The 25,443-nt window shown below is 47.6% G+C and overlaps 1 protein-coding gene across 1 annotated transcript; it reads right to left on the reverse strand.

The window, feature by feature from the left end:
• Positions 1-1,903: 1,903 nt before the first annotated feature.
• LOC117047579 (alkaline phosphatase-like) lies at positions 1,904-25,271 on the reverse strand. Its single transcript, XM_033150864.1, has 11 exons — positions 25,038-25,271; positions 20,349-20,465; positions 15,965-16,080; positions 14,730-14,904; positions 13,636-13,808; positions 13,282-13,407; positions 12,697-12,766; positions 10,130-10,264; positions 8,963-9,154; positions 6,586-6,702; positions 1,904-2,441 (listed from the first exon to the last, which is right to left on the reverse strand). The coding sequence occupies exons 1-11, from the start codon at positions 25,108-25,110 to the stop codon at positions 2,134-2,136; spliced, it is 1,602 nt and encodes a 533-aa protein (XP_033006755.1). The 5' UTR covers positions 25,111-25,271; the 3' UTR covers positions 1,904-2,133.
• Between the last annotated feature and the right edge of the window lie 172 nt (positions 25,272-25,443).

The following is a 25,443-nucleotide window of genomic DNA, read 5'->3' on the forward strand; positions in this document are numbered from 1 at the left end:
TCTCGAATAGCTCCTATTAGCCAAGGCAACTGTCTTTCCTCCTTCCAAACTTTTAAGATTCTCCCCCATCTTGTCTTGACAGTAATGGTGGGTGAGCCATTTCAAGCCTCTCCCTTGCCCCCCCCTTTCCCTCCTTTAAAGAACCTTAAGGTCAATCTTTGAAATTGTGTGGGGGATTCGTGGTGTCTATTAGGGGGTTTTTGTCAGGAGAGTTTGTTCTGACAAATGGAAGAGCTGAGGAGAGCCGAGAACTCTTTAGTATATGCTCTCAGGTTCTGAATTGCAGAACAGTGTTAAAAAAATAGACAAGACACAGTCCCACATGGTGTTCACAGGAAAAAAAAAACTCTGACAGGAAAGGGCAGTAGTGACTGTAATGTATTCAGTGATCTGTGTTTGCCTGAGCTTGAGTCTAGACTAAGGATTCTGAGCTCCTTTGTTCTGATTCAATACATGATGTCCAGTCTCAGAACATTTCAGGATTTGGGCCTCTGCCATTGGCCCTTGAGATCTGAGTCGTGATTCGCAGCTTGGAAGTTTAGACAGCCAATCACGTTGGGAGTGGGAGTGGTCCAGGCTTCCAGGAATGTATAAAAGCAGTTGCTTTGCCCCTGTTTTCCAGTTATGTGGTTCAGTAAAGGTTCTTGCTTTGTGGGAACTCGCCTACACTTCAGTGATTCCAAGGCCAAGGAGGATTTGGGGGTCTGTAAGGAAACAGTCCAGTTAAAATCCTACGTTCCTGAAGTGTGTGTGGAGAAGTCTGATCTATGGAAGATGCGTAAAAGAAAGTGACCTTAAGCCTGAACAGCATGCAGCCTATAACTTGAGACAGTATATGTTTTAATAAAAAGAAACAGCACTGCATTGTGAATAGTCTCACTGTTTGTTACATTTCTGTGGAAGAAGAACCTAAACTCTGTGTTTACATCTGTTATAATAAAGTTTGTTTGCAACCTGTTTTCCCAAAAGAAAAACCCACTGTCACTCGTGATTCTGTTTAATATTTATGCTTCATCTTTTATTGGTGGGTTATTTTGAAATTGAGACCTGCCGTTTTAATTGAATTTTAAATTTGTATTTTAATCTGTTATTTTAAATTGATCGTTTTTATGTTTTTTGTTGTGATTTTAATTGATGTTAGCCGCCCTGAGCCCGGTTCTCTGGCTGGGAAGGGCAGGGTATAAATAAAATTATTATTATTATTATTATTATTATTATTATTATTATTATTATTATTATTCATTCTCCATTGGGGATTTCACCTGAGGGAAAGGGAAACAGAGGGCTGGCGCAGCAGCACCAGGGAGAGAGAGGGCCATTGCACCATTGGACCCCCCTTCAGTAGAGGATGTCTTCCAATAGAGGACTGTCCTCTGGCTGAAGAAGGACCCATGGACATCCTTGCTATGGCCAGCAAAAGGGCCGGTCCTTTTGGAGGGATGCGTGAATCTGTCTGTTTCTCTTCAGGTTTGTTTGTTTTTTAAAAAATAGCCCTCAAAAATTCATCAGCATTTTAGAACAAATGTCTCCTAATTGTACATTTTTGCAAAGCCATTTCCCCAGATATAAAGTGTTTGTGTTTGCCGTCTTCACTGATATATGCATTTGTATGCACACTTTGTTCTAAACATCCTATGCATTCTTGTACCCATCACTCAGATATGGAACTGAATTGCCCCGCTCGGAGGAAGGAGAATTTCAAAGCAGGGCTGCGGTTCCACCTAATGTATTCTTTGGAAGGTGCAAATTCCGCGAGTTCTCCTTGAAATGCAAACTGAATCCACCACGCTTACTGATAAGTAAACTCTGACCTCTGGCACTCCCCAGCCCTAATGTCTCAGGCTGTGGCTTTGCTCCATCACCTTAGCTCTGAGCTGCAGAAAGTGAAAGCTTGCAACCTTACACAGGTATAAAGAAAACAACATCACGGTTTATTCTTTGAAAGCTGAGGCTAAGGAGAGAATCATCATCCTTTAATATACAGTTGTATGCAATGAAGCCAAACAAATGAACAAACAAGACTGATGTCCTTTTGGGAATGTCCAGGGAAGCCAAGGATATTCTAGCAACCTCCCAGGTGATGCCCAGAGAGGTCTTTTGAAAACGAGCTTTCCAGTAGTGTGTGTGTGTCTTTCAGTGTCGCATCATCAGAAAGAACAGGCACGCCCAGAGTGCAAAGAGGGGGAGCGAGGAGAAGTGACATGAGACACCCAGGCTACGTGATTCAAAGCCTTCAGTCCGGACCTGCTCAGGGCACTCGGGGTGCCTGTCGTACGGCTTGATGCAGCCTGCGTAGGCCAGGACATGGGCAATGTAGTTCTGCTCCTGGATGCCGTGGAAGAGATGGGCCATGGGTCCCTGCGCCATGATGGCAACGTCCTCTCCGCCGTGGGTCTCGACGTCCAGGGGCACAGCTGCCTGCTGCCGGTAGTCCTTGTCCTCTGGATGGGCGAGAAGCAGGAGGTCAGTCTAGACTTTTGGACAGTGGCTCGGTGGCATTGCGTGAGCCCATGGTGCCCGGAGGGCACTGAGATGGGGCTTATCGGGAGTGGGGCATGGAGGGTGAAGGTGTTGGATAAAGGTTCATTACTGTTCCACAGAAATATCTCTTTAAAAGCAAGAAGGAGATTAATTGACCTAGTTTTCCAGCTGTGGGACAGTGCAGCAGGTGATGCTGAGTTTGTCTTGATTTGGGCGTGTCAGTAATCGGGTACGGTATATAAGGAGGTCTGCGTACCTCTCTCAGTACCCTAGGTGGTGGGTCACTGTATGGGTCATGCTTCTATAACGTTATTATAGCAAATGTAATTTCTGTTATTTTTTCCTTTTATTAAAATCCACTCCTAGTTTTGCTCTACAGTCTCCTCAACCTTCTTGTTGCGCAGTTGCTCAGCTTAATATGCCAACAGAAGGAGCCCACCGCGGTTCCCCCAATGCGCCAAAGGAGAAACAAGCTCCCTTGGCCGCAACACCTCGCGGGGTCAGGGCTGATGAAACTCATTCATCAGAGCACCTGGCATGCCCATGCCACAGCCCCGAAGGCCAGCCCAGTTGCAGCTTCCCTCGATGAGGGAACTATAGTGGGGGAGCCTGGTTGCACCCCCTTGGAAAATGCACATGGGGCAATGGCCCCCAGCACCCCGACACTATGCCACTGTAGTGGCTCCCAATTTTCTGTGGGCCACCAGTCCCTGGGTTGCATAAGCTCACCCCCAGTGCCCCCTACCTTATAAAAAGCATTATTTGAATGACCTGCTAAGGAAAATAACAACACAAATGGAATTCAAAACAGTAAGAATTAATGCCTGCTCTAGGACAAGGGAAATAGGAGAACAATCTGCGACTGGGCAAAACACTGTGGGGCAGGGATGGTTGCATGCAGAAACTCAGGCTGTGGGTCAGTTCTCAGAGGGAAGGGCTGCTAGGCCCAGTGTTGTGTATTGATTCAAGGGTTATCATATCTGTATTACTATTATCTGTATTCACATTAGGGGAAAGAAACTGCCTTCCTGTGTTCCAGAAGGAACAGCTACTATTGGTTCATTCAAGTTGCTGCATTTGGATCCTCAGTCTTATTGGTTCCCACCAAAAGGCAGCTTTGTGACTGCTTGAGATTGTTCCCTCCAAAATGTATCCTTTCTAGCCAGTCTTCTGTCCCTATAAATGTAGCTTCCCTCTCCTCAGTTCCCCAGTCTTGTTTGCCTGAATAAAGAGTGTTACATGAAGAAGCTGTCCCATGCCTGCTATGTCAGAGAGCTGAAATCACTTGCTGAATCACCATCCCCACGCTACTACACCCAGGATGTGAGGGAAGGTGTTATAGAATGATCCATGTTTGAATCCACACTCAGCCAATGCAAGAAATTGTGTTGGCAAATGCTGATATAACACTGGTCCTGCTAACTAGGGATGATGGGAGTTGTAGTCCAAAAACAGCTGGAGACCCAAGTTTTTTTTTATTATAAGAGTTTATTGACATTTTTTCTTGTAACAACATATACCCACACCCACACCTACATTTAGACAAATACAGAACAAATACACTCATAAAACAAATATAAACATTGCCAAGTTTTCTTATTTGCATCTTTCCTAAAAAAAAAAATTTCTATTTCCAAATCTTGACCATTGACTTCCCCTGCCTTTTCACCTTCGGTTTTATATCCTTAATCTATTTTTTAACCATTACTTCTGAAAATTAAATACAGTTATATATTTAAAATTTTACTAATAATACATCATCATGATAATACATCATCATAAATCTTCATAAATTATTCTTATCAAATTCTTCCTCCTCTATCCTTTAACCTGCTGCTAATAACATAAATCTTCAAATATCTCCTTTCTTATTTAAAAGCAAAAAAGCTATATAGAACTAACGGTCTTCACCCTCCGATTTCAGAATACCGTAACAAACCATTCTAAATTTTGCTTAATACTTCACCCCACTCCCCCTCTGTCCAATGTTTTTTTCCTGGTGACACCAGAGCCAGATTCCCAGTTACCGTCTTTCCCCAAATAACCACAGATCCAGGCACAGTTCAGAACACTCCTTGCAGCGAGCTTCAGGGTATCCAACTCATTTTCTTTCGGCTGCTCCATTTCTTTAAACCATTCTTCTTCTTCTTCTTGTAAATATCTTAATTCTTTGTCCCTTGCCCCCGAGCTCACACCTCGGGGTCTGGATATAACAAATTTTGTCATCGTCTTGGGGCTGCCACCCCCAAAAAACGAATTCTTTTTCTGGAGTAGCCCTGTCATTTTTCTCCATTCTTCAAGCAACCCTCTCAGCTCCCTGCCCAGGATTCCTTCCAAAGTATTGAAATATTTAAAAGCCTCCTCTGTGGGTAATAAATTTCTTTTCAAATCCCCACACAAGACTTTCACCTTCCGATAAAGAAGTTCCAATCTCAGCTCAGTGAGCCTTTGTTCATCCGTTAATCCAAAGTTCAAAACAAGTTCGAAGACATAGTTCAGCATAGTGGAAGAGGGGGAGGGAGTGAGTGTCAGATTACAGTTCCTGTCTCTATGTTCTTCCTTTTGTAAAAGTTGTTTTTCACCTCGGTTTAAACTTTTCGACGCCATTTTTCTTGAAGCCAGAGTGCAAAGACCGACACTTCAAACGGAGATATCTTTCACAAATTTGCTCCCCAAAGGGAAATTGTAACAGTCTCACTTATCATAGTTCAAATACTTTATATCCAGTTCTAAAGCAGCAGTCACTCAAACTGGTTACCTTCTTTCATCCGGAGGGAGGGAGGCAGGCTGCCTTTCTCTTTCCCCCGGGTTGTCTAAAAAGCATAATAACTAGTCCAGTCAAGTACTCACGACCTCCAGGTTCTTCATATCCATGCATGACAGGTAGAACTTCAACGCTCATTTCGGGATTTGTCGCCGCATTTGCATCCCGGTTGGGGCATGTCCCCTAAAGCCCAGCTCCGTCGTCCCTTCACCCCCACTCCCCCTTTACAGGGGGGGCGAGGGAAGGGTTCGGAGCCACAACGGGCACAGCCGGGGAGCCCAGGGTGCGGGACGCTCTTCCCGCACCCCAACCGGAGCCCCGCTTTGCGGTGGCGGGGCTCCTAACCCCCGGGATGGACTGGGCGCTTCGCAGCCGAAGCAGCCCACGACCACCCGCAATGGCGTCGCCGCCGGAAGTCACAGCTGGAGACCCAAGTTTGGGAAACCCTGGACTAGCTTATGCAAACCAGCCTGACCGGGCTAGCTAAGTGCAGAGCCATTAAGGAACAACGGCGAGCCAGGTACTGAGGCATAACGGGCCAAAGAACTGTCCTTCTCCCCCTGGTTCTGTCACAGGAAAATGTGTCCTTTTTTGAAATCTAAAGGAGTTTCTGGGAACAAAAAAAAGGACGTGAGCAGAACTTCATGGATGGAAGAGGCTGCACCTAAAGACTGGGAGCCATGACTGACTGCTGCTTTGGACCCAAGTTTGCTGAAACTATTAGAGGGGCAATGAGAGACACTTGTGGTATAATGTTCCACACCCCCTCCAGGTGTATATAGGTGTAAAATAAACCATATATCTTAAAACACTACAGTCTCTGACGTGCCTGAATTCCCAATGGAAACACGACCATGGGTAGGCACCTGGAATCCCCTGGAACCTTGTGCACTGCTCAGCAGAGACTGGAGGTGGCGTGCAACCTCTGTAACACTGGTGTCAGAAGTGGGACCCGTGATTTCTCTGCTCTCACCTGCATTTTCAACTTGCTACCAAACCCTTTTCTTGTCTTCCCAATCGAGAAAGAGTCCCAGCTTCTCCTATTCTGCACCTGTTTTCACTTCTCCCCCCTCCTTTGTCACCCCCCCCCTCGCACACAGGCCACCCCCATGTTAACCAGTTGCATCTTCCCCATTCCACACGTCTTAACTTCTAGGAACCTTTTTCAGCTTCTGCCCTGCTGTGACACTACCACCCTTCCTTTCCTTGCACACCCGCCTTGCACACCCCTGCTTTCATCGGCACCCCCCTTCCCAGGCCACCCCCTCTTTTTGCAGCCCCCCCCCCGTCCATAAGCGGAAGTGGTTCCGCTGAGCTCCGCATCCAAAAGCTCTGCATACCGATAGCCTCGGAGCTGACATCTGGGCGGCTGCCATTCCTGAGCTTGTACCCAGGTCCGTTCCCATAGAGGATACTGGTGAATGCCCGCTTGTCTTTCGCTTGCTTGGGTGCCATGCCTGTTGAGAAACACAGATGGTGCTCAGTGCTGGCTCTGACCTGACCAGAGTCAGACACACTTAAAGTAACAGGTGGGTAGCCGTGTTGGTCTGCCATAGTCGAAACAAAATCAAAAATTCTTTCCAGTAGCACCTTAGAGACCAACTGAGTTTGTTCTTGGTATGAGCTTTCGTGTGCATGCACACTTCTTCAGATACACTGCAAAAGAAGTCACCAGATTCTTAATGAGATAAGAATCCAATGTCTATTTCTGAAATTTCTTTGTATTAAGACAGCTACTTTGAGATCTTTTTATAGAATGTCCAGTAGGAGAACACTTCAATCTCCCAGGACATTCTATAAAAGATCTCAAAGTAGCTGTCTTAATACAAAGAAATTTCAGAAATAGACTGGAAAGAGAAGTGGCTGAATTGCAACTAATCAGCAAACTTAAAACCATGGAGAAACCTGGTCTGAACAAAGACATTGGATTCCTATCTCATTATACATAACTAAAGCTATCTTTAGCCATCTCACCCCTTGCCTTTCCCTGCAAGACTAATTGCAGCCGTTAAGAGTCGTCAACAGGTTTTCCACACCTATCAGCTGATCACCCATTCCCACCACCCTTCTGAGTAATACCCCTCCCCACTCCCTCACTATATTTAAGGATCTGGTGACTTCTGTTTCAGTGTATCTGAAGAAGTGTGCATGCACACAAAAGCTCATACCAAGAACAAACTCAGTTGGTCTCTAAGGTGCTACTGGAAAGAACACTTAAAGTAGAGTGGAATTTGTGGGAGGGGGGGGTCTCAGGCTGGCAGGATGAATAAATGTGCATTTATTTCAGCCCCCACCCCAAACCTGGTGCCCTCCAGATGTTTTGAACTACAATTACCAACAGCTGTATGATGCTGGGATTAATGGGATTTGTAATCCAAAAGACCTGGAGAGCACTTGATTTATCTGTTTGTCCCTCACCATTTTTTTTTTTAAAGAATGCAAATGTCCTGGTTTGGCTAATCTTAGTAAACTCTCCTTCCTCAGAGGGAGAGGCTTTCAGAGCTGAGGATAAAGGGGTAAAGGGGACCCGTGACCATTAGGTCCAGTCGTGTCCGACTCTGGGGTTGTGGTGCTCATCTTGCTCTATAGGCCAAGGGAGCCGGCGTTTGTCCACAAACAGCTTCCGGGTCATGTGGCCAGCATGACAAAGCCGCTTCTGGCGAACCAGAGCAGCACACGGAAACGCCGTTTACCTTTCCGCCGGAGCGGTCCCTATTTATCTACTTGCACTTTGACGTGCTTTCGAACTGCTAGGTGGGCAGGAGCTGGGACCGAGCAACAGGAGCTCACCCCGTTGCGGGGATTCGAACCGCCGACCTTCTGATCGGCAAGCCCTAGACTCTGTGGTTTAACCCAAAGTGCCACCTGGGTCCTAGATCTGAGGATAGGAGAGGCCAAATTTACACCATATATAAAAAATGAAGTGAAACCACATTAAACAGCCATGGCATCTTCCCCCATGGAATTCTGGTACCTGTAGTTCGTTAAGAGTGCTGAGAGTTGTTAGGGTACCCCTACTCCCCCTCATAGAGCTACAATTTCCCAAGTCCCCTGTGAGGAGGGGTTTATTGTTTTCTCCTGCTCTAGGGAAGGGAAATTCTGATTAAACACCAGGAAGATTTTTTTAAACACTAAAAGCCATTTAACCATGGAACAGACTGCCATGGGAGGTGGCGGACTCTCCTTCCTTGGAGGTTGGGTGGCCATCTGTCATGGAAACTTTAGTTGAGATTCCTGCATTGCATGGGGTTGGACTAGATGACCATTGGGGGTCCCTACACGTCTATGATTCTATGATTCTCAAACTACCCTGGGAATTGTGCTGGAGGGGCCTTTTGCCTCCTTCCTTACGTTCCTCTCTGTGTGCTAAAATCCAATCCCTTACAAAAGTCATCGGCTGAAAAGGTTTAACAGAAACTGGGTCCTTCTGGGATTTTTTTTCGCTCCTGGGAAATCAAACGGGCTAGAAATCTGCTTTCAAGTTTTAAAAGGGGCATTTCTGTTTCTCCGAAGCGATGTGATTCCTAGTGCAGTTCACACCCACGAGAATTCTTGCATTGCAGGGGGTTGGACTAGATGACCCTCGGGGTCCCTTCCAACTCTACAGTTGTATGATTCTGTGAATTCTCAGCCTGGTGGCTCAGAGTATTATGAGACTAAGACTTCCAGAAGAGGTGGGAAAGCTTCTCTTCAAAGAGCCTAGAAACTTATTCTCACCAAAGATGTTGTTGCCCCGTGGTGTGTTGCCCCCTAAGGTGAAGACGTGCGAGTGGTCAGCTGTGACCACCATGAGAGTCTCTGAGGCGCTGGTCAGCTCCACGGCTCTCTCCACGGCCCGGTCCATCATCACAGTCTCGCTCAGGGCTAGCTTGGCTCTGCCCTTGTGATGCCCGTGGTCAATCCTGCCTCGTAAAGGAGAAAAAGGCAACATATCAAGTCCTTTTTCTCCCCGCATGAGACACCCAGCCACACTGTTTCTTCAAGCTCATGACCAAACATTCCCCCAAACATGAAAAGTAGGGTGTCAGGGAGAAAGGTTCTAGCGCAGGTGTCGCCAAGCCAGCGCTCATGGGCACCCTGGCACCCGTCAAGGCTTCCAGTGCTGCCCCACCCAGAGCAGGTGACCCAGTCTGTGAACGTTCATTTTTTAAAAAGTGAGCCTCTAGCCCTCCCAGAAAGAAAGTTATGAGGTAAAATGTGCAGGTAACCTACAAAGTGGAATGAGAGCGGTGTGGCTACTTTGTATATTTTTCCTGGTACCAAACAATGTTCCCTGTTGCTATTAGGGAACAGGAGCAGCAGGGTGTGAACTCCATACGTCAGGACCAGCAGGAAATATCTGACTTCCCATAGTAAGCATAAGGTGGTCAGGGTGGTGGTCTCTCTCGTTTTGTGCTATGCCACATATTCTGTATGGCGGCCATCTTGTGTTCTGACACATGCGCTGCATGGCGGCCATCTTGTGTTCTACCACATGCTCTGCGTGGCAGCCATCTTGTGCTCTGCCCTGCCTCACAGCTGCCACTTTATACTATGCCACAGGCCCTCCATGGCAGCCATTTTGTGACTGCCTTCCCCCAGCACTCTCTCAAAATTCGAAAAAAGTGCCCACGGTTTGGCAGCTCCTGTCATAACCTGCTTGAAGTGCTCATTTTCTATGCAGAGGGAAGCATTTTGTTTGTTCGGAGGACCACTCAGTCACATTAGCCTCAAGCTGCAACCCAGAGTTGCGCAGGTTCACTGCCCTAGCCAACACGAGGCCTGCCAGTCCCTCCTCGGTTCAGACAGGAGCCGGTGCCAGTTCTCTCCCAGAGCACAGTGGTCGCCATATCATTCCTAGGGTTGTCTGCTGCCCCTTTCAAGACGGAGAACGAGGATACTCATCTTCCACAAAGAGGAAGAAGCCGTTGGGGTTCCTGCGCAGGATCCGTATGGCCTTCTCCGTCATCTCCACAATGGAGGGGTCCGTGTTGTTGTCGCGATCCAGCTCGTACGCCATGTCGTGCGGCTCAAAGAGGCCTAGCGGATTGGATCAGAGAAAGTGAGTGTCGCTGTGGCAGGAGCCTGACAGAGACGAGGGAACGTTACGTTTTCATTATCATTGGCTATTCAGTTTGGTGCATGGGCCCAGTTGGCATTTGCTCCCGGCGGGGCCTTTTCGGTGGTGGCTCCCCGTTTGTGCAATTCCTTCCCTGGGTGAAGAACACCTGTCTCTCTCATGTTCGAGTTTTGGGAGGAATCTGAAAACATTCCAGTTTACCCAGGCATTTTGATGGGTGAAAGACCATGTTCCTGGAAACCCTCAAATCATTGGGCTGGGAGAAGGTGATTGTTGCTCACCGTTTTAAGGAGATATATATGGTGCATTTGTCACCCTGGGCCACAGGCGCCAACTCCCTGGGGCCTGGTTGCTTGAGCACACAACCCACAAAATTCCCCACGAAAGGGCCGAGCACCCACAAATTTCGGGGCCATTCACACTGCATGGCACCAACAGTCATGGGATCAAGCTGGCACTCCTTTCCTTGGCTCCTTCATCCTGGGATTTCCAGATGGAGGGCAGTATGCAAATTTAATAAATTTAAAATAAATGCAAATTAATAATACTAATACTACTACTAATAATAATAATAATACTATTGCTATGGCAGCCCCTTTGATATAGTCCATGGCTTCTCCTCACCCCTGGCCACGACTGCCCATGAATTAGGTTGGAAAAATAGCTCTGCAGTTTTTTGTTCTTTTTTGAGAGTGGGCGTTAATGGGGATGGCGGCTGTAGAGAGAAATTTATTAGGCAGAGTAACAAGTGCAGAGAGAGAGAGAGAGATGATTCCTTGCCTCAAGACAATTTCAGTTTAATGTTGATTGAGTGGGAAATTAATGAAAGGACGCCTTTGGGAAGCCTGCAGGCAGGACCTGAGCACAAACAGCAGTTCTCTCCGCCCTTGTGATTCCCAGCTCCTGTCATTCCGGCAGGGAGTTCCATAGTTCAGCTATGGGCTCAATCAAGATTCGGCATGTCCCACCACTTCCCCCCGTGGAAATCTGCTGTTTACTGCTGAATCGTAGCAAATGCCAATTGGGTTTTCTCCAGATTGGTGTTTGTTTTGATTTAGCGCTAAAGAGCGGGATTTCCAGAGAAAAACGGCCAGGGGAAACACTGTATTGCTTGGACCTCTGCTTTCTTGGCACAGGACAAGTGAGAGTGTGGATAAGCCCTATGGGTTGTGGACTGAGGTTCAGCTCCGATGGCCTTCTGGCGGTTCACTCACTGCGAGAGGTGAGGTTAAAGGGAAGCAGGCAGAGGGCCTTCTCGGTGGTGGCACCCACCCTGTGGAACGCCCTCCCATCAGATGTCAAGGAGATAAAGAACTATACAGGAGGCAGTCCTGTATAGGGAAATTTTTAATGTTTAATGTTTTATTATGTTTTTATATGTGCTGGAAGCTGCTCAGAGTGGCTGGGGCAACACAGTCAGATGGGTGGGATACAAGTAAATATTATTATTATTATTATTATTATTATTATTATTATTATTATTATTATTATTCCAACATTCAGCTTCATTGTCCAAGGGTCCCCATATTATGGGAAAGGGAGAAAAGCTCCCCCCCCCACACTTTCTCCATACCATGCAAAGTTTTATCTATCATTTTTCCTATGACTCACCTTTTCTTTCTTACAAATAACTTGGGGGGGGGGGTTAAACCCTAAAGTAATAATAATGATAATAATAATGTTATCATTTACAGTAATAGCTCCACGAACATCCGCCTTGTCTAGCGTCCATTCTGGCGAACGTCTGCAGCAAACCCGGAAGTACCGAAACGGGTTACTTCTGGCTTTGCTGCTCGCGCATGCGCAGAAGCACAAACCGTTCCGCGCGCATGTGTGCCGACACAGCACTTTGCCCTGCGTCCGTTTCGGTTAGCGGCCGGGGCTCCGGAACAGATCCCGGTCGCAAAACAAGGTACGATTGGCTGGGATTCCCCTGTCACTCTGGGCGGCTTCCAGCACATATAAAAACATAATATAACATCAAATATTAAAAATATTTGAAAAGTAATGTTACTAAGGGGCAAGGGGGCATAAAATGCTGAATAAAGGCAGAGTACACGCAATTAGGACTCAGCTATGCAGCTGCAAATATAACGTTTTAAGTGCGTTTCATGTGCATTATACAAATGTGACACTAGATGGCAATGGTGAGCTAATGGCAAATCCAATATCTTTTTCAAAAACGTTTTTTAAGAAAGCATTTTTGCAGCGTTTTTTATATGTGTCTAGATTCCACCTTAGTGGCTCATCTTATCTGCTGTTTATCTGTGTCCAAACACAATCTCTTCCTGCAAAGTTCACATTCCCTTGCAGGGTGTCAGGAATCAGGAAAAGTTTGTCCCCTTCCTCTGACCAGTAGGAGAGAAACAGGAAACCCCCATAGTACTCTTACCCATAAGATGGTTCGTAGAGTTTTCATTGATGGAGGCCAGGCCTGTTTTATTCCAGACATACTGAGCTCCCTAGAAACAAATATGGGGTCCATAAATGCCAGGGAATCAACAGCATATTCATTACACCAGCCTTCCTGCACCAGGTGCCCTCTCGATGTCTTGAACTACAGCTCCCACTGATATGAGCTGCAGTCCAGAACATCTAGAGGGCGGGGGAGGCTGCAATAAACAGGTACAATAAGTGGATATGTTTCCATTGTTGTTATGATTACCATTTTAAGCATGTTTGCCCTATTCTTCAGCCCGACAAAGGCTCCCAGAGTGGCTTACAAAGATCAGCAATAAGACAGATTCTGCCTTCAGGCTTAAAATCTAAAAGGAACAGCACAAAAGGAAAACAGGATGGGGAGGGAGGAAGAAGAAAGCAGGTAGCAGTTCTTGCTTACTGGCTTGAAATGGAAAGAGTTCGAGGAGAGGAGGGGTGAATGTTTTCTCTAAGCCACGACCAGGGTTTTCTCCCCCTTCCCCCTGCCCCCCCCCACTCCATCCCGCTGGACTCCTAGCCCTTCCCCAGTTCCCATTACCATCCTTTTGCTCAACCACATTTCAATGAGGTTCAGGCCATCCTTCCTGGTCCCATTCTGTTTTGGATGCTCTGGGTCGCTCATGTTCCGAGGCATCATGAATTTCCGCCCTCCTCCGAGAATCACCTGCCAATGTGAATAAGGCACCGTCACTGTTCAGAGAGCATCGCCACCTCGCCAGAGTTATTTATCTTCGGACTTTTTATCCCTCATTGCAGCTGGGGTTGGGCTACATGAACCCTTAGGATCCCTTCCAGCTCTACAATTCTATGATTCTATCATTCCTCCGGCCAGGCCCCTGGATGGGTCTCCCCGGCCTGCCTCGAGCATCTCTACGCACGTGCGGCCACTCACGTTGATGTCTGTGTTGTGCACCAGCTGATAGGCGATGTCCTTGCAGCCGTGGCTGGCGGCCTCCTTCGACATGTTGACGTCGCCGTACCACTCGCGGCTGGCCGAATGGGCATAGGCGGCAGCTGGAGAGGCATGCTGCACACGGGTGGTGGTCACAATCCCCACAGACTTCCCTGCGAGGAGGAGAGGGCATTTGGGAAGCAGGCTTGGAAAGAGGGGAATAGGAATGGGGCTCCCCTCGCCCCCTCCGCCCTCCCCACCATTCCCACTGCTGCCGGTTGGGGCGCTGTCACTTGTGCTTCGGCCACCTGACGCAATTGCTTCACAACTGCAGAGCCGTCTCCTTCAGGAGGTGGTCGACTCTCCTTCCTTGGAGGTTGTTCAGCAGAGGTCGGGTGGCCATCTGTCATGGGATGCTTTAGCTGAGATTCCTGCATTGCAGGGGGCTGGACTAGATGACTCGTGGGGTCCCTTCCAACTCTACAATTTTACACTTCTAAACTGCCATTTTGGAAAGAGCGATGTATCCATTGGCATGCAGACACCGAGGAGAGATAACCTTTGAGGGGTTTAAAGAGGCAGGGAGTTGTCCTGCCGTGTGACCCAAGGTGACTTTAAGAGAGACTCTTGTTATCTGTCTCCTTCATAGGAGGGTCATTGGGAAAGGCGTGGAAATGGGGAAGCTAAATAGCAGCGGGTTGGACCAACATTCCTGCGGGGAGGAGTTTATGCCGGCTTTCCAATAATATACACGCTTTTTTTGCGTGAAGAGCTACATTGCAAAATTCAGAGGAAATGCAGATTTTAGCGGGCAGTTGCTTTTGGGTTCCTGTATTTGGGAAATCAAATCAAATTTCTCTCCCACGTGTTTTATGGTGTTAATTTGAATATTCTGTTGGGAGCGCCCAGAGTGGCTTTTATTTTACCCCAGATGCGCAGGGAATAATAATAATAATAATAATAATAATAATAATAATAATAATAATAATAAACAACTACATAGAGAAGGAGCTTCCAGCCCTGGAGAAAGGCAGATCTTTGCCAATGCCCTCCCACCTGACCCACAATGCCTCCCTCTTTCCCTCAGCTCCTACCTGACAATGTTGCCCGATGCAGCACAGAGTGGACTTCGTTGCCAAAGGTGGTGTTGCACTGGCCCAAGGTGGCACGGGCACTCAGGCCCAGGGTTTTAGCATTGGCCTTCACACCGCACAGGTAGGCAGTGGCGGTTCCGGCACTGTCAGGCACCTGCCGGTCCACATTGTACGTCTGCCGACAGAAACGGAGAGATGCCGCGATTCAGGGAGGCCTGGCACAAGATTGGCAGGCGGCTGTGTAGCAAGGGGCCAGGAGGAGAAATGTTACAGGAAAGGGGTGTTTAGCAGCTGTCCAGGAGGATATTTCTTTGTTAAGGATGCTGGGAATTGCAGCTCAATTAGGCCAGCACCCTTAACCAACTACAATTCCCAGGATGCTCCATGACTGTTCATTGGATCATAGTAGAATCATAGAGTTGGAAGGGACCTCGAGGGTCATCTAGTCCAACCCCCTGCAATGCAGGAATCTCAACTAGATTGGACATGACAGATGGCCATCCAGCCTCTGCTTTAAAAATGCCAAGGAAGGAAAGCCCACCAGCTCTTGTGGGAGTCTCTTCCAATGTCGAACAGTTATTACTGCCAGAAGGTTCTGCCTGATGTTTAGGCGGAATCTACTCTCTTATAACTTGAAGCCATGGATTCGAGTCCAACCCTTTGGAGCAGGAGAAAACAAGCTTGTTCCCTCTTTCATGTAACAGCTCTTTAGATATTTGAAGATGGCTCTCATATCTCCTCCCAGTCTGCTCTTTTCCAGGCTAAACATACTCAGCTGCTTCAACCGTTCCTCATAAGGCTTGGTTTCCAACTTGGTCGCCCTCCTCTGCATACCTTTTAGCTTGTTAACATCCTCTTTAAATTGTGGAGCCTGGACACAGGACTCCAGGTGTGGTCAGGGTAGGAGCTGGGCTCTCCTTCCTTGGAGGCTTTTAAGCAGAGGTTGGATGGCCATCTGTCAGGGATGCTTTATCTGTCATTCCTGCATTGCAGAGGGCTGGACTAGATGACCCATGGGGTCCCTTCCAACTCGGCACCCCTATGAATCTGTGAGCTAAGGCTGCAATTCCTAGGCACACTTACCTGGGAGAAAATCCCAGGTAAAGGCTTGATGGGAGGGAGGGCTTGGAAAATAGACAAACTGGACCCTCCTCGGGAACTGCCTATCCCTGAACTGGCTGAGGGCGAACACAGCAGCGTGCAGAGGCACTTTCTTCCTTGGCACAGGCTCCCACCTTGGACAAGGCAACATAGGGGAATCTCTCCATCGCCAGCACGCTCTCTTCCCCGGAGCCTCCTGCCAGCTGGCCCTTGTAGATTCGGGCGGCTGTGATGGTGGGCACCCCCATGCCTGAAAGAGCAGAAGGAGGGTCATTAGAAGGGGTGTCAAGGGGCAAATGGGTGGAGCAGGTTCATCACCTGCCTTTGGAGAGATCAATAGGAGGTACATTCTTCCACAGGGCCTGCTTCTTACCATTCCTATCCTTCTCCCAAAGGATCCTGGGAGCTCTAGTTTGCTAAGGGCGCAAAAATGGTACTACAGTGCTTTGAATGTATGGAGTGAATGTGGTCTTTGTCCTTGCTGGAAAGAAAGGGACATATTTCATATTTCCCCCTGTTACAGAAGCACACAAAAGTGTTAAATAACTCTGAAGAGAAAGAAGCACATCGTTAACTTTCACCCTCATTAATGACACTAGCCTCCGCCAGTTAATCAACTGCAACTTAAGTTGATTAATCTACTAATTAAAGCTTGCAGCCCTGGTGGAATAATAAGAATAAGAATAAGAATAAGAATAAGAATAAGAATAAGAATAAGAATAAGAATTTATTTATACACCGCCCATCTGGCTGGGTTTCCCCAGCCACTCTGGGCGGCTTCCAACAGAACATTAAAATGCAATAATCTATTAAACATTAAAAGCTTCCCTAAACAGGGCTGCCTTCAGATGTCTTCTAAAAGTCTGCTAGTTGTTTTTCTCTATGACATCTGGTGGGAGGGCATTCCACAGGACGGGTGCCACTACCGAGAAGGCCCTCTGCCTGGTTAAATATATACTATTGCATTAATCAAGACCATGGTCTTGCTTAGCTGGTCCATTATTTACTATCTCCTTCGGAAGGTGGTGGACTCTCCTTCCTTGGCAGCTTTAAGCAGAGGTTGGATGGCCATCTGTCAGGGATGCTTTGGCTGAGATTCCTGCATTGCAGGGAGTTGGACTAGATGACCCTCGGGGTCCCTTCCTACTCTACAGTTCTATGATTTTTGTGACTTTGATGTGGTTTGTAGCAGTGAGTGCCAAGCATTAAAATGAATTGGTTTTAGCAGAACCAGGCACTGTGTTAAATGCAAGGGTAAATGGATTAAGAGCCAGATTCAGTTTCTTATTTATTTTTAAATAAAAGCATCGCCACTAACAGGCTGAGCTAAGGATAAGCAATTTCCTTTTCCAGATCTCACCTGTGCTATGAACCCACTAGGTGACTTTAGGTAAGACCCTCAATTGCAGAAATGTGGGGGGGGTCAATGGGATAATCCTGGCCCACATTACAGGGTTGGTGTTAAGGGTTACAAGAACACATGTGAAATCCTTGAAGCGCTTTGTGAAATACTAAGGGTCACCACCGGCAGCTGTGACATATGAACCTATAGATGTATATACATTGAAAGATAGCTCACAGGGCAGTAAACGTAAGTGTGAAGAGAATCCTGGCTGCAAGGATGTCAGTAGGAGTCAAGATGTCTGGCAAGACGTGTGGAGGAATTTGCTGACACTGACAGATGACTCTAGGGCCTCGCTCCTCCTCAATGCCCGTGTCTGTGATATTACTTCTGCTCTTCTGATAACACTGCTGCCTAGCTACCCTTTCCTTACTGCGGGGATTAATTTCTACTTTACGTGCAGAGCTAAGGCAAGAAAACATCTCTATAATAAGCCTGGGCAACTTATAGGGCCGTGGATTCCACTTTTGTGGTTTTCCAGCAAGTAAAAACTGTCTTAAAACATCGCGGCTAGTGCATTTCATTGAAGAAAATCCACTACGTGTCTTTTTGTTGCTGAGAGTTTTGTCAAACTGCTGGACATTGAAATCTGTATTTGATTTGATTTTTTTAAACAGCTCAATAAATGTCTCATTCTCCACCCACCAACCCCCAAGTGGGTAGAGGGGAATACCCTTCAACATCTCTCTGATGAAAATAGGGGTGTCCTGTATAATAATAATAATAATAATAATAATAATAATAATAATAAATAGTATTTATGCCCTCCCGTCCCCCATATGACTGTGTTGCCCCAGCCACTCTGGGCGACTTCTAACATATATAAAAACCTTATAAAACATTACACATTAAAAAGCTTCCCTAAACAGGGCTGCCTTCATATGTCTTCTAAAGGTTGCATAGTTACTTATCTCCTTGGCTCAGGGGTTGCATAACCCCAACATTACTCCGATGAGAAAAGGGACGTCCTAAGGGAAAGTGGGACATTCCGGGATCAAAACAGAAACCAGGACGGCTTCTGTAAATCCAGGACTGTCCCTGGAAAAGAGGTTCTGGAGGGGCCAGCCTCTTGGGATGCTCCTGTGACGGCCTCAGATAACCTGGAGGCACGCAGAAGAAGTTGGAGGTTAGATGCTTGCCTACAAGAAATGTGCAGAAAACAGTGCTCTCTGCACAGCCTTTCGCTTCTGCACGGAAGCATATGGGCCACTGGGAGCTTTGGGTCTCCTCGCTTCCCTTCTCAGATCCAGGAGTCTCCCCCATCCCGCCACCAGTCCCTAAGATAAGCTGCCAGAGGGCGGAACGACCTGGCAGTCAATGGCCTGCAGTGACCCAGAGAGCCTCCCACCTGCGAGGGATGATGATGAGTGGGTCTTGGCGAGGTCTGCGGCTGCTCTTCCGCCTGCCAAAATCCACTTTGCGCAAACTCTGGGTTGAGTTATGCGGAGACGGCTCTCTGACGGCGCCAGAGGCAGCGGCCAAAGGGTGTAAATCAGCTTCGTGAAGGGGAGCTGGAGAGCGGCAGGAGGGAGTCTGGGCCTCACCTTAGAGAGGAGGGGGAGAGGGCTGGACCCCTGCCTGGTGGACCTCCGCTGGCGGTGCTGAGCCAGAGGGAGCAGAGACCGGGGAAATGCTACCTTTGGGACTCAAGCACTGGGCCAGGGTCTTGAATCAAAGGGACACAAGAGGCTGCCTTATACCAAGTCAGACCCTTGCTCCATCTAGCTCAGTATTGTCTACACTGGCTGGCAGCAGCTCTCCAAGGTTTTGGGCAGGAAGTCTCTCCGAACTCCACCTGGAGATGCCACCCGGGGATCTTCTGCATGCAAAGGCAAAAGGTTCGGTGTGACTTTTTAACTCAAAGCGGGCTCCAGTTGTGTCCAAACAGTGTCCTGCTTTTCCTTAGGGCGGCCCTCTTGTCATCGGAACCCCCAAACCACCTGAAGGCAGTCCTGTTTAGGGAAGGTTTTTTTATGTTTAATGTTCTATTATGTTTTTATATATGTTGGAAGCTGCCCAGAGTGGCTGGAGCAACCCAGTCAGATGGGCAGGGTATGAATAGTAAAATTATTATGAATGGAATAGGACATCCCTATTTTCATCGGAGAAATGTTGGAGGGTTTCTGGTAGACAGATGCAAACTAGAATGTGGCTCCTGCAAACTTAACAGTTGTGTGAAAGAGGGAATTTTTAGCAGCTGACATAACTTGCCCCGCAGAGTTGCACCTTTTGAAATGCCTCCTTCTACACAACAAAAGGGCTGGAGCCCTCTCTGCATCTTGCGGTCAAAGAAAGGAATAGTTACAGGTAGGTAGCCGTGTTGGTTTGCCGTAGTCAAAACAAAATAAAAAAATTCCTTCCAGTAGCACCTTAGAGACGAACTAAGTTTGTTCTTGGTATGAGCTTTTATGTGCATGCACACTTCTTCAGATACACAGAAGTGTGCATGCACACGAAAGCTCATACCAATAACAAACTTAGTTGGTCTCTAAGGTCCTACTGGAAGGAATTTTTAAATTTTGTTTTAAAGAAAGGAATGTGTGGGTGGGATTCGCAGAGCAATCCTGGGTAGGTCTATTCAAAAGCAAGTCCCAGAGATGGCAATGGGCCTGGCCTAGGATGGCAGCCTGGTACCCCCCCCCCCCAGCCTCAATGGACAAAAAAGGTATGTGCACGTTTCTTAGTTAGGTCTGCTTTAATTGGGTCAGGATGGTTAGAGTGGTCTGCTGCTACCCAAATAAGCATGGCTGGTCCTGGTGGCAATGTGTAGATATGGACTGGGAAAAGATCCAAAATTCAAATATTTGCATTTGGCCTTCTTATTACATTTCTCTCCCACCTTTCCTCTGAGAAGCTCAATGTGGCATTCACACTTCTCCCCCTTTTATCCTCACAGCAACCTTGTAAGAGGCAGTGACTCAACAAAGGTCACTCGGGGAGCTTCATGGCCGAGTGGGGACTGGAACCCTGGTCTCCTGGGTCTTAGTCCAAAACTGTACTAGCTTTTGCTTCACAGATTTGGAGACCAACCCATGCCCCATAGTTGTGTGCACCTATAAATCTGCCCCCAGACCTACTCTGGGTGTGCAGGCTTGTACACCCGTGTGCAAACTCACCGTCTCCTAGGAAGAGAATGACGTTCTTTGCTCGGTGGTTCATGGGTGTCAACTTGAGTGCTGATTCCAGGGTCTGCTTGGCTTTCATGTTCCAATATTCTGGGTCCTTTTCCTCTTCTAGAAGAACCAGGGGAGGAGAAAGTTACTGCTCTGTATGCCTTCATGTTTTGGATTGGCTCCTTCCGTATGTGGTAGCCGGTCTGAGTGAAAACTCAGCTTCTGCCTAACACAGGGATGAAGCACGTTGTGGCTCTCCAGATATTCTTGGACTCCAGCTGCCACAACCCCTGGCCATTGGCCATTTTGGCTGAGTTAGATCCCCTCACATCTGGGCACAGGTTCCTCAGGCCTGGCCTAAGGCATTCAACTGTGGAATCTGGTTTCTTAAGAAATTTTGAAGCTGAAAGTAGAGCAGGGAACCAAACAAGTGGACTTGAAGTAGCGCAAGGACTCTTAGGGAAGACTCTTTCAGAAATGTCTCTGTTCCTCTCCAGCTCCTGCCCACATGTTTTTTGCTTCCCAAACCCCACACTTCAACTCAACCACCTACGAGTCTTATCTCCTTGGCACCGCAACACCAAGGATATGCCTCTTCCCCAGCACCGGATTTAGGGTGGCGAGGGCAGTTCCACCACCAGGGTGCGAAGCCCAGGAGGCACAAAACTGAGAAGATCCATAATTGAGAAGATTCCTTTGAGGGCACCAAATTTTGGCCTCACCTTGGGCATCACATTACAAAAGACTGCAAAAGTCTGCTGCTGCTCTCCCCCTTTGAAGCTCGGAGCTGTGTATACATTTGGGAAGGAGCAGCTCATTTGCCAAGGACATGATAAGCCCCCTGAGGCAATTTCCCCAAAGGAAATGGCCTCTTCAAAGACCAGAGCACCCCAATTGACATTCCTCACTCAATCTTGGCAGCCACTAACTGGGACAGCGGTGAGCTAGTGGCGGCTAGAGTTATGATGGCGACGTTCCACAGATGTTGGTAGTCTACCAGATGCCAGGAACTCAGAAGGAAGGAAGGTTACCACCACCTTTTCTGGCCTGCTTGCCAGGCTCCTAGAGGAATCTGGATGGAAGCTGACTGTCACAAAGAGAAGGCTGGATTTCTAGATGGACTCCTATCCAGTTGGAAAGTTCTTACGTCCTTAGGTAAAAGGGGCCAGAGGCAGTTTGGTTGCTTTAGTCTCCGAATTTAATGAACATGCAATGATTGTGAATGGGCAGAGTTTGGGAGCTGATCCAGCAGAGCTCTTCTAATGTTCTTGTGAAGTCTTAGGAAATGAGATTCTAAAATTGCCCCATTAGTCTTTGCTTCCTGTGTTTGGAGGGAGGGGGCTTGTGAATTGCCTGTCCCGGGGAATTCTTATCAGCAAGGCTGCATGGGATCAACAGATCCAGTTGGGACCTGACCTCACAAAGAGCAAAGGTCACAGGCATCAGCCCTGGTTCCTAGCAAAACAGACCCTGCCCATTCACAACCCTTGCATGCGCATTAATCAGCCATTGATCAGGGGTTCGCCTTTTAACTGATTGAGCCTCTTCGCTTAGGCAAAGGAATCAAATAGGCAGAGCATCCTCATTTGTTGTTTGTAAAAAGTGCCTAATATGCACAGACTCATTCATCCAGGGGAGGGGAGTGTGGGCATAACTTATTTATTTTTAATGACAATTTATGTCCCATTCTCCCTCACCGAAGGACAGGTAACAGCCTAAAATGCAATAAAACCATGTTGAATACCCAATAATTAAAATGACAGTTATTAAAACTTCATCATCCATAAATAAAGTTTGGGGGCGGGGAGAGAGAATCATATTCCTTCCCTTTCTTTTCCTACACACACACACACACACACACACACACACACACCAGATTTCAGATCCCACACTATGATAGAATAGAATAAATCTTTATTGTCATTGTCCCCTTGTGGGAGCAACGAAATTCCTCGGTTGCTATATCAACTCAAATAAGGCACTCCACATAATTTTAAAATACTAATAAACACAGTACAATACAGGACAATATAACAAGTAAAATAAGATGACTTCAGAGTCCAGAGTTTCCATTTAAGGCCAAAATTGCTCTAGGAAAGAAACTGTTCTTGAGATGGCTCGTTCTTGCCTTCATTGTTCTGTATCTCCGCCCCGATGGCAGAAGCTTAAAGAAACGGTGACCAGAGTGTGATGGGTTTCTTGATATATCTAATACCTTTCTGTGGCACCTGATGGTATAGATACATTCTACAGTAGAGAGTGAAGAGCCAATAATCCTGATCCCTCAGGAAGTCCTGTTTCTCTGCCCACCTTCCTGGTGCAGCTGGCATGGAACACTCAGCAAAACTATGGTGGAGCATGAATGAGCAAGGGAAGCTCTGCTTGTCCACAATCCCTTTTCTATGCAGCCAGGTGCCCTCCAAACTCCCATCCTTTGCCCCTGGGCCCTGACCTCCCACCTACCAACTTTGGGCCGGCCTTGTTTGTGCCAACGTCCCCAGAACCTGAAGCAGATCAGCGTGCATAAGGACATAAGGAAAGCCTGGCTGTTGGACCAGGTCGATGGCCCATCTAGTCCAGCATCCTCTTCTCACGGTGGCCAACCGTGCAACCAGCAAGCAGGGACACAGCAGCCACTCTGCCCACCTGTCATTCCCAGCAACTGGCATGCTCCGTCTGATGCTGGAGAGAGTGCATGGTTTTAAAAGAGGACTAGACAAATCCATGATGGAGGAGAAGGAGGAGGAGGAGGAAGAGGAGGAGGCGATCAATGGTTTATCGCTTCCTCCTCTTCCTCCTCCACCTCCTTCTCCTCCATCATGGATTTGTCTAGTCCTCTTTTAAAGCTACCCAAGGTGGTGGGCATCACCCTATCTTGCAGTAGCGAATTCCATACTGGGTGCTGTATGGGTGTTCTCTCTGCCCACTTTCTCCACGCATCCATTCATTTTGCTTCCCCCAAACTGAGCCTCGGTCAAAGTGCAGGAGGCTCAACCAGGGTTGTCCTCTCAGACTGCTGGTTCCCTCACCACACACTTCCTTTCTCGAGGGTCAGCTGTACCGCCACTCTTTGCAAATTTGCATTGTGTTGGAAGCAACTGACTGATTTCCTGCACAGTCTCGTTTGGCCCAGTTTGTTCCACAACCCTCTTGTGGATATTAGCAGAGGATAACACAGGAACCTAATCTGCGGAGGTGCAGGGAGAGTGACAACGGTAGCCTCTGCTCTCAGCTGCAGCAGCAACGCTTTGCAAATCTTGCCCAACATCCTCTTTAAGCAAGACCAGACCAGACCATAAGATACCAACTGGAAGGAAGTGGGCAATTTGTTTCCAGGATACGCTCTGTGCATTGATGCAACTTCTCTGAGAAAGAAACAGCAACATTTCTGCAAAAGTAAAACCTGGAGTGGGGAAGAAACTTGAGAGTTCACCTACTGATCTCAGCCCATTTTATGATTATGATTATGATTATGATTATTATATGGGCTGGGTTTTACATTCTTGCTTTATGATTTGGACTAACACAATTTTCCTCCGTTTTGAAGAATGCTCAAAATACTTGCCTGCCTGCTTAGCAAAGGTTGGCAACAGAGCAAAACGGGACACAGACGTTCTGCAAACTAAGAAACCGTGTAGATCAAGTCGTACCTCTGAATTTGGACCTGAGCTCCTGTTCTTCTCGTAAGCAGCATCACTACCTTTCCTTAAGAATGCTAGATGAGCCTTGCAGCTGGATCAGGCCAAAGACCTATCCCATAGGATATCCTGCTCTTGCAGTGGCTGAGCTGCCCTAACAGCTACATGGGGAGCAGGGACCCAAATCCTTCCAAGCGTACAAACGGCAAAGCAATAATAAGCACTATTAAAAACAACATCAAGTCCTGAGACATTCAAATGCAACAGGACAAAATGTATAAAACCAGCAGAAGCTAGGACCCCTTAAGCTTGCTTTATTTTTTAAGAGAAGTCAGTTCCTGTGAAAACACTCTGCACAAGCCCAGAGGCATAATATCCTTGATTGAAAGCAGAAGCTGGTTCCTTTGCTTGGAGAGTCAGAAGTCAGGATCCCTAAAAGCAGGGATGCAGCTCCCCAGAACATGGGCACACTCCCCTCTGTCCTAGCCAGATCATCACCGCTGTGCAGAAAACAAAGCCAGCTTGAATACTTCTATTACAGAACAGCACTTTCCATGGTTGGGCTTTGGATGTCTACAGAAAACTCTCTGATCTCATCAGATCAAGCACCCACTGATTTAGATGAAGTTTATCTCCAAGTGAAGCAGAGGAGGGCCATAACTCAGTGGCAGAGTGTCTGCCTTGGATATAGAAGGTCTCCTGCTTGGCAGGGGGTTGGACTGGATGGCCCTTGTGGTCTCTTCCAACTCTATGATTCTATGATTCAGGTTCAATCCCTGGCATCGCTAGGTAGGGTCGGGAAAGACTCCCTGGGTGAAATCCTGGCAAGCTGCTGCCAGTCAGTGCAGACACCACTGATCTAGAGGGACCCACAGGTCTGAAATTGTATAAGGCAGCTTCCTAGATTCTCTCTCTCTCTCTCTCTCTCTCTCTGTCTCTCTCTCTCTCTCTCTCAAACAACAACACTCTTTTCAATAAACTTGGGCTGGTGGCAAATTTGGGTCCAGAAGACCTTCTCCCAAGCTGTGAAACAACAGATAGCTTTGCTTCTCACCTAAGGATGCGGCGGAGAGGCAGACACAGAAGCAAAAGAGAGCCTGGATCCTCAGGGCAGCCAGGGGCTTCATCCTGCAGCCAAGCCAAGGATGGAAAGAGTCCCTGGTGAAAGCTGGAGCTTCTGAGGCTCTGGGGTTTTTATGCTCCTCCTCTCACCTTTGGACCCAGGGGGGCGCGGGGCCAAAAGGCTGGGAGGGGTGGGAAAGGAAGTGAAGTTGACGTCCCATCCTCTGTCCCGAGAGGAGAAGTACCGGTAACTGCCCACAACACAGTTTCATCACAGCCTTTCAAGTCTGCAGTGGGGTGAGCGTTTTTCTGCTGAATCGGTCAGCCTATCTAGGCTTCAAGGCTCCTGCCGGACACATCTTCTGAACACCAGCTCCGGAAGGAAATCAAAGGCTGCA

This window comes from Lacerta agilis, chromosome 5, assembly GCF_009819535.1.
Source record: "Lacerta agilis isolate rLacAgi1 chromosome 5, rLacAgi1.pri, whole genome shotgun sequence".
NCBI lineage: Eukaryota > Metazoa > Chordata > Lepidosauria > Squamata > Lacertidae > Lacerta > Lacerta agilis.